The sequence below is a fragment of the Anas platyrhynchos genome, chromosome 20 (genome assembly GCF_047663525.1).
Source record: "Anas platyrhynchos isolate ZD024472 breed Pekin duck chromosome 20, IASCAAS_PekinDuck_T2T, whole genome shotgun sequence".
Taxonomy (NCBI): Eukaryota; Metazoa; Chordata; class Aves; order Anseriformes; family Anatidae; genus Anas; species Anas platyrhynchos.
The window spans coordinates 6,648,834-6,663,166 of NC_092606.1; the positions used below are offsets into that span (position 1 = coordinate 6,648,834).

Genomic DNA, 14,333 nt, shown 5'->3' on the forward strand with positions numbered 1-14,333 from the left:
GGTGGGAGGAGGAGACAGAGGGAATGAGGGTTTTTAAGCAAAGGATCTCATTAGTTCCTTATATCTGCCAGTTTCCATAGTAACTGGGGAAGAGAGGAAACCTAAATCTGAGCGTGTCTGGGTAGCTGGATGCCTGCACCCGACCCGCACGCAGCCACTCTGCAGCTCGGGGAGCACAGGGGGTCACGGGCTGCCCGCGGAGCCACCCCATGGCCATGGGGTATTGGGGCTGCCCATGGAGGAGCAGGTCTGTGCACCACCCTATGGATTTATAGGGCCCTTTGCTGCTTTTACCCTTCCATGGTGTGTGAGCAGACCCAGCTATCCCTCCTCTAATCCCTCCGTACAGCAGCACGGGTATCTGCTCTCAGCAATGGGAATTTACTGGAGCAGTGACATGAGGGTGCCCGTCCCTGAGCCTCCCACCCAAGCCTGTAGCCTCCCCCCTTGCTGGCACCCGAAGGCTGAGGCTCGCCCTGCCCTGCACCGTCCCAAGAGCCAGAGGCTGCTGGGCTGGGGCTTCGTGTTCTGTGCATTTGCTTCTGTTCTGGCTTCTCCGTGATGTCCCTTGGAAACAGGTGTGTCGTGGTCATGTCCATGCAGTTCTGCAGGTGAAATCACCCATCTGTGAGTGCCGAGGTCACACAAACTCTGTCACAGCCCTGTGCTGGAGCAGATGGGCAGCGGGGTTCTGCTCTTTGATTACTTTAAAAAAATAATAATATAAAATGCGGGTAATGGGGGACAGGGGAAGGATTTTGATTACTTTATAAGATGTTGGATTGACCAGAAATGTTGCTCTGTGAGTGAGAGGGGGAAGCAGGAGGAAGCTGGCACCCAGGTGCACCTCAAGCAGGGATCTTCCTTCTCTGCCCTCGTCTTCTGGCTACCTCTGGGGCAGCCTGCCTGGGGCTGCTGGGGGCTGTAGGTACAGCAGAGCCCTTGTACCCTCTGAGCTGCTGAATCTCAGCCTTGTCAAGGTGCTGAGTTCTCCTGGTCCCTGCCCAGGATCACATAAGTGAAAGCCCTGCAAGATCAGCGAATACTTAACAAAGGATCACAGCCTGAAAAGAAAGAGGTGGCTCCACAGAAGCAAACAGGACTTTTTTCTTTGTCATAGCTGCTCCTGTCCCCAGAGACATCTCCGGGACAGAAGTCAGCGTTTCCTTGTGTGCTTGCATCCTGGGAACGCTCCTCTGGGCTCTGCTGTCTCCACCGATGATGAATCTGAATTAACAGATGTGTTTTTCTTCCTTTTTCTCTCTGAAGACACCGTCTCCAGCAAGCTGCAGAACAACAACGTGTACACCATCGCCAAGAGGAACGTGGAGGGCCAGGACATGCTCTACCAGTCTCTGAAGCTCACCAACGGCATCTGGATCTTGGCTGAGCTGCGCATTCAGCCGGGCAACCCCAACTACACGGTGAGGTCGCGGGGACATGGCTGTGCCTCGTGTGCTTGTTCTCAGGCAGATGCTGTTAATTTGACCCAGGGGCTAGGAATTCCTACTGGACTGGAAAAAAAGTGATACACAACAGAATTGCTCTGTTACCAGCGGGTTGGGATAATGCCCACTCAGCACCGAGCTTTTATTTGCCAAGGTTACCCAGAGATAAAGCCAAGAGACATTAGCGAGAAAGCTTTGCCAGGACACCCTTCCCCCTCTAGTAAACAAGAAGAAATTTATGCCCTGCTGGCTCCTGCAGCAGAGCCTGGCTGTCTGGGCGTCGGAGGCGCTTTGGGCTCGTGCTGGCATCAGCTGGGGCTGGTGGGGAGGTGCTGTCTGGCCGGCATTGCGCACCCCTGTGTAGCCCTTCCCTTTCTTTTTACTCCTCTTCTGAGGATCTGCATCCCCTTATTAAAACATTTCTCACCTGGTGGAATTCCCACCAGGAATTTTAAGAGAAATCCCCGCTCTGGGGAGCTGGAGGGGGAAAGCAGGCGATGGCAAGTGCTTCAACATGTTTACGACGAGGATTGATGCCACCACAGTGATCTTGGCCCAGTCCTCGCTTTCGAGAGGGGCGACATCCAAGTTTTCTGCTCAGTCCTGACAGATGCAGTGTTGTAAGCAAACACACCCTCAGGCATGGCGCTGTGATTTACAGCGTGAGGGCACGTCCCTTGTCACAGAGCCGGGCACGGCGGCCCCTTCCTTCGTGCCCACAGAGCTGTCTGCTTTTGGTAAGGAATTTGGGAACCCCGACGTGGGTGTTTGAATCCATGCACTTCCTCCTGCTCACAGCAAGCTCTGAAAAAAAAGCATTTAGATGGTAGTGATGAAGAAAGCAGTTCCCAGAAAAAATATTTGGGGTGACTGTGACCGCTCACATCCATTTTCTGTCCCCCCCATGGTGTAGGTCAGTTGCCTTCATGGGCTCGGCAGAAAGCTCCTGCCTTCCTCGGTGCCACCCCTAACCTCTGCTCCCCTCCTCTCTCCGCAGCTCTCCCTGAAATGCCGAGCTCCCGAGGTGTCCCAGTACATCTACCAGGCCTACGATGCCATCCTGAAGAACTGACGGGGGCCAGCCCGTGCCTCGCCCTGCAGGAGGAGGAGGGAGAAAGGGGCCCCCAGTCCTCCTCTGCCGCCGGTGCAGGGAAAAAAGCACTCGTAACTGGAAGCAGCTGTATTCATGTGTAGGATTTCAGTCAAAGGCACTGATTAAACAAGGTAGCAATTAGTATCCACGTGCTAACGATGATAGGGAACAACCCCTTTGGTATTTTTAGCGTCCATTGAGTTTGTAACCACTGCTTCGACTACTCCCACACCCCCTGCCCATCACTCCTTGTCCGTTCTCGTGGGCTTCTCCATTTTGTGCCAATGTTCAGTGTTTTCTAAATGGCTTTAGGTGTAGTTCTGATTTTGTAAAATACTGCTCACTGGAGGAAAAAAAAAAAAAGCAAAAACCACATGTCGGCTCATTAAAACAAGGCAAAATTGTCAAAAACATACACTGCACTTTATTTTATATTTTTTATACATTTTTGAGTTTTTTTTTTATTGTAATTGGGTTAAAGGGAAAGTGATTCCAAGGAAGTTTTGGGAGCCCCCGAGGGCTGTTAGGCTCTCGCAGGGTGAGAAGGGCCTCGGGGAACTAGGAACAGAGCCATCCGCCTGGTCCGTGGAGACGGACGCGGCCCTAAAGCAGGGGGTTTTTATTACACTTGTTCCTCAGCCTCAGCTCTGCTCTTGGTGGTGTGTTTTCACTCCAGCCATCTCCCTGGCTCGTGATCTGCTGATTTAAGAAGCGAGGCTCTCCTTGGGTGGGGAGGAGCTGCGGACCTACACCCGTAATGGGGCAGCAGGGTTGAAAAAAGGGAAAGGAGCCTGCTTTTAGAGCAAAGGGCCCTGTGCAGAGCGTGAGGTGTGGTCTCTCCTCACCCTCTGCAGCTCCTCTTCTCGCTCGCTCTATGCCTGCTGCAGCCGAGCTGCCTTCTCGGCCGTCCCTTGAGCTGTGCCGCTTTCACCGGGCCCTCCCCTAGGCTGCTGTAACCCTGAGCGTGGCAGCGCTGCTTTCCCCCCAGGCACAAGGGCTTGGCAGGACCCTGGGGTGCTTGGCTGCTGCTGACCCCATCCCAGGGGGCTGAGCAGCTCTCCCCGTTCCTCTGCTGTCCCCCAAAACCCACCTGTTGGCACGCTGGGGGGACGCTTTGGGCTTGGTGGTGTTTGCACCCCGTTTGCCAAGTTGAGCAGACGTTGGAAGCTCAGTTCTCCGTGCCCCCAGGCCCATGGTGACAGATCCCTCGGGTTCCTGCTCAGCCCCTGCCCTGGCCCCTCTGTTCCTACCCGTCCTTAGGGCCAGGACCGCTTCCCTTTCCCATCCACAGCCGTGGCCTCACCACGTTGCCGCTCACCCGCTGAGTGCTGCAGCAACAGCAGTGAAAGCAAAGCCTTTGCATGCCCTCGCTCCGTCCATAGCTTGTCCTGCTTTTAAACCAAGCCCCTGCCCAGCACAGCTTCGCCCTCCCCAGCATGCTTTGACGCCACCGCCCCCCCAGCAAAGCTCTTCTGCACAGCAACCCCCCCGGTGTCACCAATTGCCACATTCAAGGTCAATAAATGCTTTATGGTGGGAGGTGGTTTGTTAGGACTCTGGCACTGTCCACAGCCAAGAAGCCAATGCTGGGAAGAGGTCAAACTGCCCCATTTATCCAGCCCTCAGCCCCTATAAAGAGAGGAGCCCCCAGCAGCGCACGGGAGCTGCAGGACCCCGGCAGAGGTGGTGTCCCTGGATAGGGAGCCCTGTGCTCCGCCGAGGCAAAAAGTGGGGCAGAGCTGGAGCAATCCAGCCCTCGAGCCCTGCCTGCGTGTGCTGGGAGGTGAAGTGCTCCAACGCCCGCAGGGACACCGCAGAAATTGTTATTAGAGCAATTAACGAAGCACTGGCAGCACCGGGTGCAGGGCTGTGTCAGGGCAGGGGGATGGCAGAGGGTCAGAACTGCGCTCAGCCTCGCTCTGCTGAACAGCCGGGGCAGCTTCGATGCGGGGAGGGGATGCTCAGCACCCCTTCCTCCTGCCAAATTTCCTCCCAGCTTTTGGGGCACGGGGGTGTCTCCGTGCCGCAGGGCAGAGCCTGGGCTCGGTCGGTGACGTTTCGCCCTCCCCTCCCGCCATGCCGCTCGGTTGTTCGCCGTGTAGCTGTGTTGCTCCTCAGGCTTTACCTGGTGTCCATGTCAATAAACTCATTTCCACAAAGCCGTGGCTGTGGTGTGGCTCTGTGGGGCTGGGGACAGGGTCTGCTGCCCCCAGCTGCTGCCCGCTGGGGTGGGAGGCAGCTGCGTGTGCGCCCCGGGAGCCCCTCATCCCGTTCCCTGCACACAGCAGGCTCCCCAAAATAATTTCTGGGGCTTGCACAAGGAGGCACCGAGTGTCCTCAGTGCTGCTCCTCTGCCTCTGCCTGCTGCTCTCTTCCCATCTCAGAGGGCAGCGTGCGGTGCAGGGGGCACCAGCTCCTCGGCACAGGCAGCCGAGGAGGAGCAGGAGGGAGATGGATGTGCTCATCCGGCCCTTTCTGGTCCCCAGATGGGCTCTGTGTTCCCTGACCCGCTTTTCCCAAGGGGAAATGATAAAACAATAAGAGATGCTGATGCATTCAGAGTGCTCTTGGCCCATGCTGGCGCCTTGCAGAGGGTTTTGCCCGTCGCCGGTGCTGTCTGAGGCAGGGTGGGTTGGGCTGCAAAACCTCTGCGGTGGCAGCCGGCCCCAAACGAAGCCATCGAAGGGGCCGGGAAAGCAGCAGCACGGGAAGCAGGATGAGGGGTTCCCTCCTGCAGAACAGCCCTTTCCTTCGCCCCTACCCAGCTCTGGATTAGCAGCACGTGGAGGTGAAGTGACTCAGGACTGGGAGGGCAGGGAGAGCAGCAGCCCACCGTGCCCCCAAAGGGATGGGGGCAGCGTTCAGTGGGAACCCACAGTGCCGTGAGCCCCCGGGGCTGCCACCGTCCCTGTCACATCCCAGGGCGAGGGGAAGGGTTTGTCCCTCCCCACAGTTCTGCCAGGGGCTCCTCGGGGAGCACTCGGTCTTTGCTGCTGCTCTGGATTTACCGGCACGCTCGTGCCCTGCAAACGGGGACACGGCGACCCTGGGCTGTGCCGTTCCCTGCAAACTGGGTTTGCTTCCTTGGCACCGTCAGTCCCCAGTGCCGAGAGCTCAGGTGGCCGTCCCCAGGCTTGGAGCTGCTGCAGGGGGACCACACCATGGGGCAGGAACCTCCCCAGCTGCTCCGGGTTGCTCTGGCTGAGATGGGGCCAGCCAAAATCACCGGGCAGGCTCCCCAAAACCACTGCGGCTCCCAACAGCCTCGCGCATCCCGCTCCGTGTGTGTGTAAGGGGTGACAGCAGGTCCCCAAGCCCATGGGGCAGAACGTGGAGAAGCTGTGACAGCCCCTGAGCCCTCAGCCTCACTTGTCCCCTGCGTGCCAGGACGTGGGAGCAATTTGGTGGCCGATTTTAGGTTCACATCCATCTCCCGTGGCTGGGGCTGGGTGAAGCCTCCGCGCCGGCGGGGACGCGCCAGGATCCGTCCCCGCTCCCTTCCCCCCGCCACCGTATATTAAATTTCACAAATAAAACTGCAAGTGAAGAGCATCTCAGAGGGAACTGCTAAAAATAGCCCCCAGGCTGGAGCCTGGATTGTGCAGGCGAGTTGGTTTGGTGTGCAGCCGCGATCCCTGCCCTTTCCCAGAAACGTCTCAGGCTGAGCGCAGCTCTCCGGCGGTGCCAGGAAGGGCTGCTGGGGGGCCGGGGGAGAGGAGCAGCACCTGGGGCTGGAAAAAAACCCACAGGGACACCCGAATATTTCCCTAGATGTGAGCACCAGGCAGCTTTGCAGGAAAACAAGCCCCACATCTCCGAAAGCCTGGGGTTGAGGTGCAGGGAAGGGCTCTGCCTGCCTGTGCCTGGCACCGACCTCAGCCCAGCCGTGGCGCAGAGCAGCACCGAGGCTTTGCTGGCTCCCCGTGTCCCCCTCCCCAGTTGTGGGGCCGTGCCTGCTGTCCCATTTTCCCCTGGGAAGGAAGAGGGATGCTGTGGCTGTGTGCTGATGCTGGTACCCTCCTCACCCCGGAGATGAGCCCCTCTGGATGATTTTTTCCCAGCAAAAGGTGTCGGTGAGGCTGGGGGGGCCCGGCTGTGCCATGGCCGGTGCTTGGGCTCTGCCAAGCCCCACGGGGGTGTCTCGGTGTTCACTGGAGTCCTGGGGAGCAGGAGCAGGGCTTGGGGGGCACTTGGAGGAGCAGAGAAGCTGGGGGGAGCCCTTGGAGGGGGGAAAACTGGGCCCCCACCTGGACCCACAGGCACCCCTTTCATCGCCATGGGGTAAAAGCTCAATGTGGGGTGTCCCAAAAACGCAGCTTCTGTTCCCAAAACGCTCCTTCCTCCATCCTGCCTCACCCCACACCGAAGTGGGAGCACCCCCCCGGGACAGGGGGGCTCGGAGAAGCCCCCACGGAGGGGCCCAGGAGCACCGAGCCCCAAAGCGAGCGGGGCGGTGGGCGAGGGTCCTGCCATGGGGAGGGGGGGTAAAAAGCTGAGGGCACCGGGCTCCCCCCCCCCACGGGTGCTGGGCAGCGAGGGGGTGCCCGATCCGCGCTGCGGGGGCCATGGGAGGGTCTTGTGCCAGCGGCACCTCCCCAGAGCCCCGGCAGGAGAAGCGGTGCCCTTCGCGGCTCCCTGCGGAGCGCAGCGGGCCGGGCATTCCCCGCAGCAGCTCCCGGGCGCTGCCTCCATCCCCGCCTGCCTCCCTCCGCGGGCAGTCCCCGCACATCCCCGCCCGGCCACAGCCTCCTTCCCTCCCCGGGCTGAGCCCGCAGCGCTCCGGGCACTGCCCGCCCCCTCCCCGGCCTCCTCCAGCCCCCCCCTGCTCGGGCATCCCCAGCCTCAACCCCCCCCGGGGGGCTCAGCCTCCAGCCCCGGCCGCCTCCCGTTTGCCCCCCCCCGACCCCCGGCAGCCCCATCCCGGCCGTGCCCGGGTTCCCCCCTTCCCCTTCATCCCCCCCCAGCCCTCCCCGTGTCCCCCCCCCCCAGCCCCCGCCGCCTCCCGGTCCCCGCACCGGGCTCTCCGCATGGCTCCGCCGCCCGCCGGGGCGCCGCCGGCCCGGGCCGCCGCTGCAAGGTACCGGGGGGGGGGGCACGGGGGGAATGGGGGGGTGATGGGGAGGGGGCAAAGTTGCCGCTGGGAGGGGGGCAGCGGGGTGGGGGGACCCCGTAAAGTTGAGCGGTGGAGCTAAGATGCTCCCCCCCCCCCCCCTCCTCCCTAGTTGGGTATGGGGGGGTCTGCGCCCCCCCCCCCCCCAAGCATCCCTGTGGTGCTACAGCCCTTTAATGGGCACCCCGGGGGGCGACCCCAAAACCCCCCCCCGCTCCCCTCTGCAGGGCTCGGGTTTGGGGAGGTGATGCTGGCCCCGTGGGGAGCGGGACGGGGCCGGCTGGGTCCTACCCCCCCGGGGTGGGGGTGGGCAAATTGGGGTGCCCAAGGTCACGGTGCCCCGGGGCCGTGCCCGCAGCCGGGGGTCACATCCCGGCCCCACAGCCCGTGGGGTGCTGCCGGGCTCGGCCTCACCGTGGTCCCCCCGTGGCCACCGCCGCGTCCCCACTGCGCGCCTCAGTTTCCCCCGGTGGCCCCAAACTGCCAGCGGGCAGCTCCGGGTGTTTCGGGGGCAGAGCGGCTTCTTGGGGCCTGTGGGGTGGCTGTCCCCGTGCGTGGGTCCCCGTCTGCCAGCCGGGAGGGGGACAGGGTTTTGGGGACCCCCGGCAGGGTGTGAGGGCAGCGCTCGGCTCTGCAGCTCGGGCACCCCGCGGTGTCCTGCGGGGCTGGGGCTGCCCGGCTGCGTGCCCCCGGCCCCAGAGGGGAGCTGGGGTCGCTTCTAGGAAGGGGAAGGGGCTGTGGGGACGGGGCTGTCCCTGCAGAGGGGTGGCCTGGCCATGACAGTGCTTTCTGCTGGCACAGTGAGGCCCTGGCGGGGCTGAGCCCCCCGCACCCCCCACCCCAAGGCACGCGGCTTGGGAACGCTCCGGGCACGGGGCTGGGGCGCACGGGTCCCCAGAGGCACTCGGCACCTGCGGGGTGGTCCCAGCCCCGTGCCATGGCCCCAGCCCCATGCCCAAACCCTCCCTGCTGCCCCTGGGCTGGATCAGGCCCTGCTGAAGGCCCCCAGCCCCGGTGCCGGTGCTGGCCCAGCCCGGCCACTCAGCACCCGCAGTGGGGATGTCCATGGCCAGGCTCTCCCCGGGGTGAAGAACCCCATGGGAACGGGGTGGCTGGAGCCCGCTGCCTTCTGGCAGCTCGGGGAGCGCTGCCCTGTGCTTTGGGGATGTTTTTCAGGGAAAGCAGACGAGAGCAGCAGGAATTGGTAAAAGCATCCATGCCCCGGGAGAAAGCACGAGCAGGTTCCTAAGGATGGGGGCCAGAGCAGGACCCATCCCATTGCCCCTGCTGCTTCCATCAAACCCCCATTGCCAGGGGGCGTTCGGGACCCTCAGACCCAGCTCCTGCACCCGTGTGTGTGGGTTATTGCCCCTCGTGCCCCCTCCACGCCCAGCCCTACCCTAGGGCCCCCTCCTGCCTCGCCACGTGTGCCCGTGGCTTGCGGGCTCGCCCCGTCAGCTGGCTCGGAAATTAGCCTCCATCAAGTTAATTGCCAAACCGCTCAAAGCCTGAAATTAAACATTAAAGCTGTCGCTCGCAGGCACAGAGCGATCCCCTCCCCAGCAAGAGGCAGTTCTGGCTGTCCAAGCGGAGGGAAGATGGATTCCCCAGCTTGGGGCGGCACCGGAGCCACTGGGGGTGCCAGGGGACGCGTCCCCTGCTCTGCCAGGCCCGGGGGGACCATGAGCTGCTGGGCCCTCCCCAGGAGGTTTCCTTGCTCTGGTGCCAGAGGGGCTGAATGTGCCTCCCGTGGGGCTTTGGAAAGGGCAGGAACCAAAAGGAAACCCAAAGGAGAAGAGGAGCGGTGGTGAAATAGGAGCAGGAGATCCCCAGGGTGCGGCGGGAGGGAGGCGATGGGCACAGGGTGGTCCCCAGGGTTCTGCTGCCTTTTAGGAAACCCAGGTGAGACCCTTCCTGGGACAAGGCTTGCCCAAATCCTGGCTTTTTTGGGATGGGGGACCCTTGGCTCTTGCAGTGTCCACACTGGGGACATAGCCCAGCTCCTGGGGGACACCCATAACCCTTTATCCACCTCCAAAACACCCCAACCCACAGCACCAGCGGGGTCTGCGGGGCATCCCCAGCGCCTGACCTCTTCCCCCTTGGCCTTGCAGTGAGGGGCTGTCCCGGCGGGGACACGCATCCTGAATGGGGCTGAGGCCCCCTGCGCGGGAATATGCAGCCTCGGAGCCGCGGGGGCAGCACCGGGGCAGCGGCCGGCGCGCGGCGGCGGCATGGTGGCGACCTTCAAGATCGCCGTGCTGGGAGCCCAGGGCGTGGGCAAGAGCGCCATAGTCCGGCAGTTCCTCTACAACGAGTTCAGCGAGGTCTGCGTGCCCACCACGGCCCGCCGCGTCTACCTGCCCGCCGTCGTGATGAACGGCCACGTCCACGACCTGCAGATCATGGACTTCCCCCCCATCAGCGCCTTCCCCGTCAACACGCTGCAGGTAGGGGCGCCGGGGGGAGAGCCGAGCGAGCGAGCCCCTGCTCGGGGTTTGGCTTACCTAAACGCCGAGGACGGCGGCTTCAGAGCGGCAGGATGGGATGAGGTGGTTGGTTTTGTTGTTTTTTTTAATTTATTTTTATTTTTTTTAATTTATTTTTTTATTGCAGCTTAATCGCCTAAAATGATTTCCAGCCCTGGAGGGGCGCTTTCCCACCCCGTTTCCCACCCGATGGGGTGCCCGTGGCTCCGCTGGGTCTCCTCGTCCACCTGGGTGCTGGGGCAGGGCGCTGGGATCCGTTCCCATCACTGTCCTGGGCCAGCAAAGGGCTCGGGGAGCGCGGCCAAAACCCTTGGGTGAAAATCTCAGGCGTCCCGGAGAGCCAAAGCACGGTGCACCCATTGCCTGAAGGCCACCCCTGTTGTGGGTTTGGGGTTTTGCTGTGTTTCTCTGGGGTTCCTCTAAGCCTGCTCCTCTTTTCCCTATGGGAAAGGCCGTTTTCCTCTCTATGGGCTCGTGTTTACCCCAGTGAGGGGTTCCTTACACCCCTCACCCCGCAGCGGTGCCTGGATCGATCCCAGCAGCGCCGACCCCGCCGGCTGCTCCCCAGCCCCGCAGCTGCCACCACCACCGCCTGCGGGGTCCGGTGGGGAAAAAGGGGATTTTAACCCCGTGCCGCTGGCAGGGACGGGCTGTCCTGTATTTTTAATCAGTGTAATTACACCGCTCCTGCTCCCTGTGGGGACGGGGTCAGGGGGGCTCTGCGGGGCTCCGCGCTTGCCCGAAGCTGCGGGGCAGGAGGTGAAGGGAGCGCTGGGGGGGGGGGGTTAAAAATTAAACGGCGTGTGCAGGGAACGAAAGGTCAGCGAGAGACACGGCCCGAAATAGCAAAGGGTAATTTATTGGCATGGCAGACGACGCTCACATACTCAATTAACTCCGTGCCTCGCTGTGCGCAAGGGGAGGCGGGCGGTGGGAACAGATGGAGGCTTCCAGGGCAGGGGCTGCTCCGAGGGGCTCCCGGAGGGGAAGGGGGCACCACGGCGGGGGCAGACAGCGGCCGGGGCTGCTGGAGGCATCGCTGGGCTCCGCTCCTTGCCCAGGAGCAGCTTCCCCGCGGAGATGGATTGGGAGAGGAGCACGGCCCCAGCTCCCCGATGTCCCACTCTGGCCTCGAGCATCCCCAGGAATCCACACGTGGATCTCTCCGCGATTTCCTCGGGTCCTCGGTTTCATTTAGCCTCGTTCCCGGAGATCATAAACCCAGGAGGGACGATTCACCATGTGCTCGGGCTTTGCCTGGGGAGCCTCGGTGCCTGTCCTGCTCCGTGCGCTCCTCTCCTTCCCGGCCCAACCTCGGGAGGGATCCTCGCGGAGCCGCCCGCACGCGCGGTAACCCCGGCTCACGGCACCCTCACCACAGCCCAGAGGCACCCCCCAGAACATAACCCCCTGGACACCTCGGGGGGGGATGGCTCCATCCCACAGCGGGGACGTGCTGGGGATCCACTGGGATCCACCGCGTTGGATCCACTGGGAAGCGGGGATGGGCTGCACTGGGGACACTGTGATTTGGGGCTGGTCACTGGTGCCACTTGTCCTCAGCAAACCCCGCTCCCGAGCGGCCGCTGCTCCCTGCCTGTCCCCAGGTCCCCTTTGCTGTCACCTTCCTGCTGCCACCTGCGGTGCTGCAGAGCTGCTGGCCTGGGACCCCGCAGCCTCCCCTGCCCCAAACCTGGGCTCCATCACCCCGAAACAGCCCAACGAGCAGCTCTGGAGGGGGGGAGCTTTACACCCAGGCTTTCAGCCCCCTTCCCCCAGCCCCATTAAGGCTGCCCCTGGGTGGAGGTGCAGAGAAAGGCTTAAATCCTTTAACGCTCCCATCCAGGACCCCACACACCTGCGACGTGCCCAGGGGCCGGATCCTACAAACATCTTTCCCCCTACAAACGCGTCCGGCCCCCAGGCGGTGTGGGGCGACCCCCGGGGCACGCCAGGATTGATCCCTCTCTGCACCTTGCAGGAGTGGGCGGACGTGTGTTGCAGGGGGCTCCGGAGCGTCCATGCCTACATCCTGGTCTATGACATCTGTTGCTTTGACAGCTTCGAGTACATCAAAACCATCCGCCAGCAGATCCTGGAGACGAGGTAGGGGCCGTTCGCCGGCGGGGGCATGCCAAGAGTGGGGGGGTATCGTGGTGGGGATGGGATCCTATAACCCCCTGCTGAGCCCCTTCCATCCCAGGGCAGATATTCCTGGGGAAAACACCTTGGGGTGACACGGGGCCCCCTTGGTGGCCACGGAGAGGGACAAGGGGACAGGACGGGAGGTGGCACAGCTCTCTCACGGCGTGCCCAGGTGCCGGGTAGGGTTGGGGCTGGGTTGTGGCTCCGTGTCTCTGCCCTCCCTCACCTCCCTCACCGCCCCAGGGTCATTGGCACGTCGGAGACGCCCATCATCATCGTGGGCAACAAGCGGGACCTGCAGCGGGGCCGGGTGATCCCGCGCTGGAACGTCTCCAACCTGGTGAAGAAGACGTGGAAGTGCGGCTACATCGAGTGCTCGGCCAAGTACAACTGGCACATCCTGCTGCTCTTCAGCGAGCTCCTGAAGAGCGTGGGCTGCGCCCGCTGCAAGCACGTCCACACCACCATCCGCTTCCAGGGTGCCCTGCGCAGGAACCGATGCACCATCATGTGAGCCCCCCCGGACCCCCACGGACCCCTCCCCGGGGCCGTGTCCCCGCAGGACCCCCAGCCCTGCCGGGGTGATGCTCTGTTGGGAGCCGTGCTGGAGGCACCCCGGGCGTTGCTTCCCCTGCGGTGACACTTGGGGACACGGCGTGCACGGCACGGGGCCAGGCAGGGCGATGCGGTGGCCGCTGGGGGGTCGGGTCAGGCTGGGCCAGGTGGGGCCCGGAGGTGAGGGGTGAGGGAGGACCTCAGCTGGATCCTCGCTTCTCCGCACGAAGGAGCCGCTCGGGGAGAGCCCCACGGTGCCACCGACCTCAAATTCCCACCTCAGGGCTGAGCGCTGCCTCCCTGCGCCACCACGGCCCGAGCTGGTCACCTCCGTGGGCTCTTGCTGCTCTGTGCCTGAGCCGGGCAGCCTGGTTTGGTTCCCCTGCCCCAAAAAGTGCTATTCCCACCCCCACCAGCTCCCTTTCCTCAAGCCTCGTCCTCCCTGTATGCACCAGCCCCGCAGAGGCTTCGCCAGCCCCCAGGTTTTTAGGGCCAAAACAAAACGCTGGGCACAGCTCAGCACCCCCGACCCAAAACCCAGCATCCTGACCCAAAAGGCAGGGGTTCCTGGCTAGGCAGGTGGTGCTTCCAGGTGGATCCAACCCCTGCGGGGCTTTTCCCAGGGGAAGCTCGCGCCCATCCATCCATCCGAGACGGGGACGGTGCCCACACAAAGGCAGCCTCCGAAGCAATAGGGAGCTGGGGTTGCATTGCCACTTTTATTTCTTAATTCTGTGCACATTCCTAATGGGAAAATGAGCCCCTCCTTCTTTTTTCTTTCTTTCTTTCTTCTTTTTAAATTAATCTTTTGGCTGGTTTCCGCTCCGGACTGCCAGCTCATCTGCAGCTTGTCCTGGAGCCCGGGAGGCAAAGCGCAGCCCGAGCTCGTAAATGGGGCCGGGTGCGAGGGGTGCAGGTCTGGGCTTTGTCCCCGTGTGACACAGGGACACTGTGAAACAGCCAACACCAAAAGCCCGCTGCCTCTTCCCACCGACAGGCTCCATTTCCCAGAACTGCTGCTGTCCTGGTAACTCTCGCTGTTAAGAGTCCTTCCCACTGAGCTCTAGCCCACTGCATCCAGCCTGGCCTCGCAGCCCGGCCATCGGTCGGTCCCCGCATCCCTGCTCCAGCCTTGCCGTCAGTCCCTGCTCCATCCCTACCATCAATTCCTGCTCCATCCCTGCTGCCCCCATCACCTGCTTTAGGAACCAAAACCCCATCCTCTTACCCCAAACAAAATAAGGAAAAAAAAAAAACGCACAGAAAAGTCGAGGGGAGTGCGCACAGGGCGCAGGGCTGGGGGAGAGCAGCTCCCATCCTCTCCATCCCTCACCTTCACGGCAAGCCCACCGTGCCGCGCCGCCGGCCCAGCCCCATCTCACCAGGATTGATCAGCCCACGTTACCGGTCTCTCGCTAGCTTTACCCCTCCAAATTGTTTGAGAAGGAAACTCCTTGGTAAATGCTACTAATAAAGCATTTATACCGTGCTCC

The 14,333-nt window shown here is 62.5% G+C and overlaps 2 protein-coding genes and 1 long non-coding RNA gene across 9 annotated transcripts in view; 2 read left to right on the top strand and 1 right to left on the bottom strand.

Annotated features, from left to right (window-relative positions):
* AP2B1 (adaptor related protein complex 2 subunit beta 1) overlaps window positions 1-2,954 on the top strand; it is a 79,479-nt gene extending 76,525 nt beyond the window's left edge. For all 5 annotated transcript variants that reach the window (XM_072025964.1, XM_005010640.6, XM_038165616.2 and 2 more), the window contains 2 exons: window positions 1,270-1,424; window positions 2,446-2,954. In XM_072025964.1, coding sequence (XP_071882065.1) covers window positions 1,270-1,424; window positions 2,446-2,520 — 230 coding nt within the window. In that variant the 3' untranslated portion in view covers window positions 2,521-2,954. The remainder of the gene's footprint in view (window positions 1-1,269; window positions 1,425-2,445) is intronic.
* Window positions 1,277-2,463, bottom strand: LOC139999120 (uncharacterized). The gene is made up of 2 exons (XR_011804212.1): window positions 2,333-2,463; window positions 1,277-2,252 (listed from the first exon to the last, which is right to left on the bottom strand). It is a non-coding gene; the product is annotated as an uncharacterized lncRNA (long non-coding RNA).
* A 4,171-nt stretch (window positions 2,955-7,125) lies between the features above and the next one.
* Window positions 7,126-14,329, top strand: RASL10B (RAS like family 10 member B). Of its 3 annotated transcripts, none has more exons than XM_038165620.2 (4): window positions 7,126-7,618; window positions 9,766-10,101; window positions 12,202-12,246; window positions 12,529-14,329. In XM_038165620.2, the coding sequence occupies exons 2-4, from the start codon at window positions 9,886-9,888 to the stop codon at window positions 12,868-12,870; spliced, it is 603 nt and encodes a 200-aa protein (XP_038021548.2). In that variant the 5' UTR covers window positions 7,126-7,618; window positions 9,766-9,885; the 3' UTR covers window positions 12,871-14,329. The 3 variants fall into 3 exon arrangements, with proteins under 3 accessions (XP_038021548.2, XP_038021546.1, XP_038021547.1); XM_038165618.2 differs by having other exon boundaries at window positions 7,131-7,618; window positions 12,122-12,246; XM_038165619.2 differs by lacking the exon at window positions 7,126-7,618 and adding an exon at window positions 9,271-9,553 and having other exon boundaries at window positions 12,122-12,246.
* Window positions 14,330-14,333: the final 4 nt, after the last annotated feature.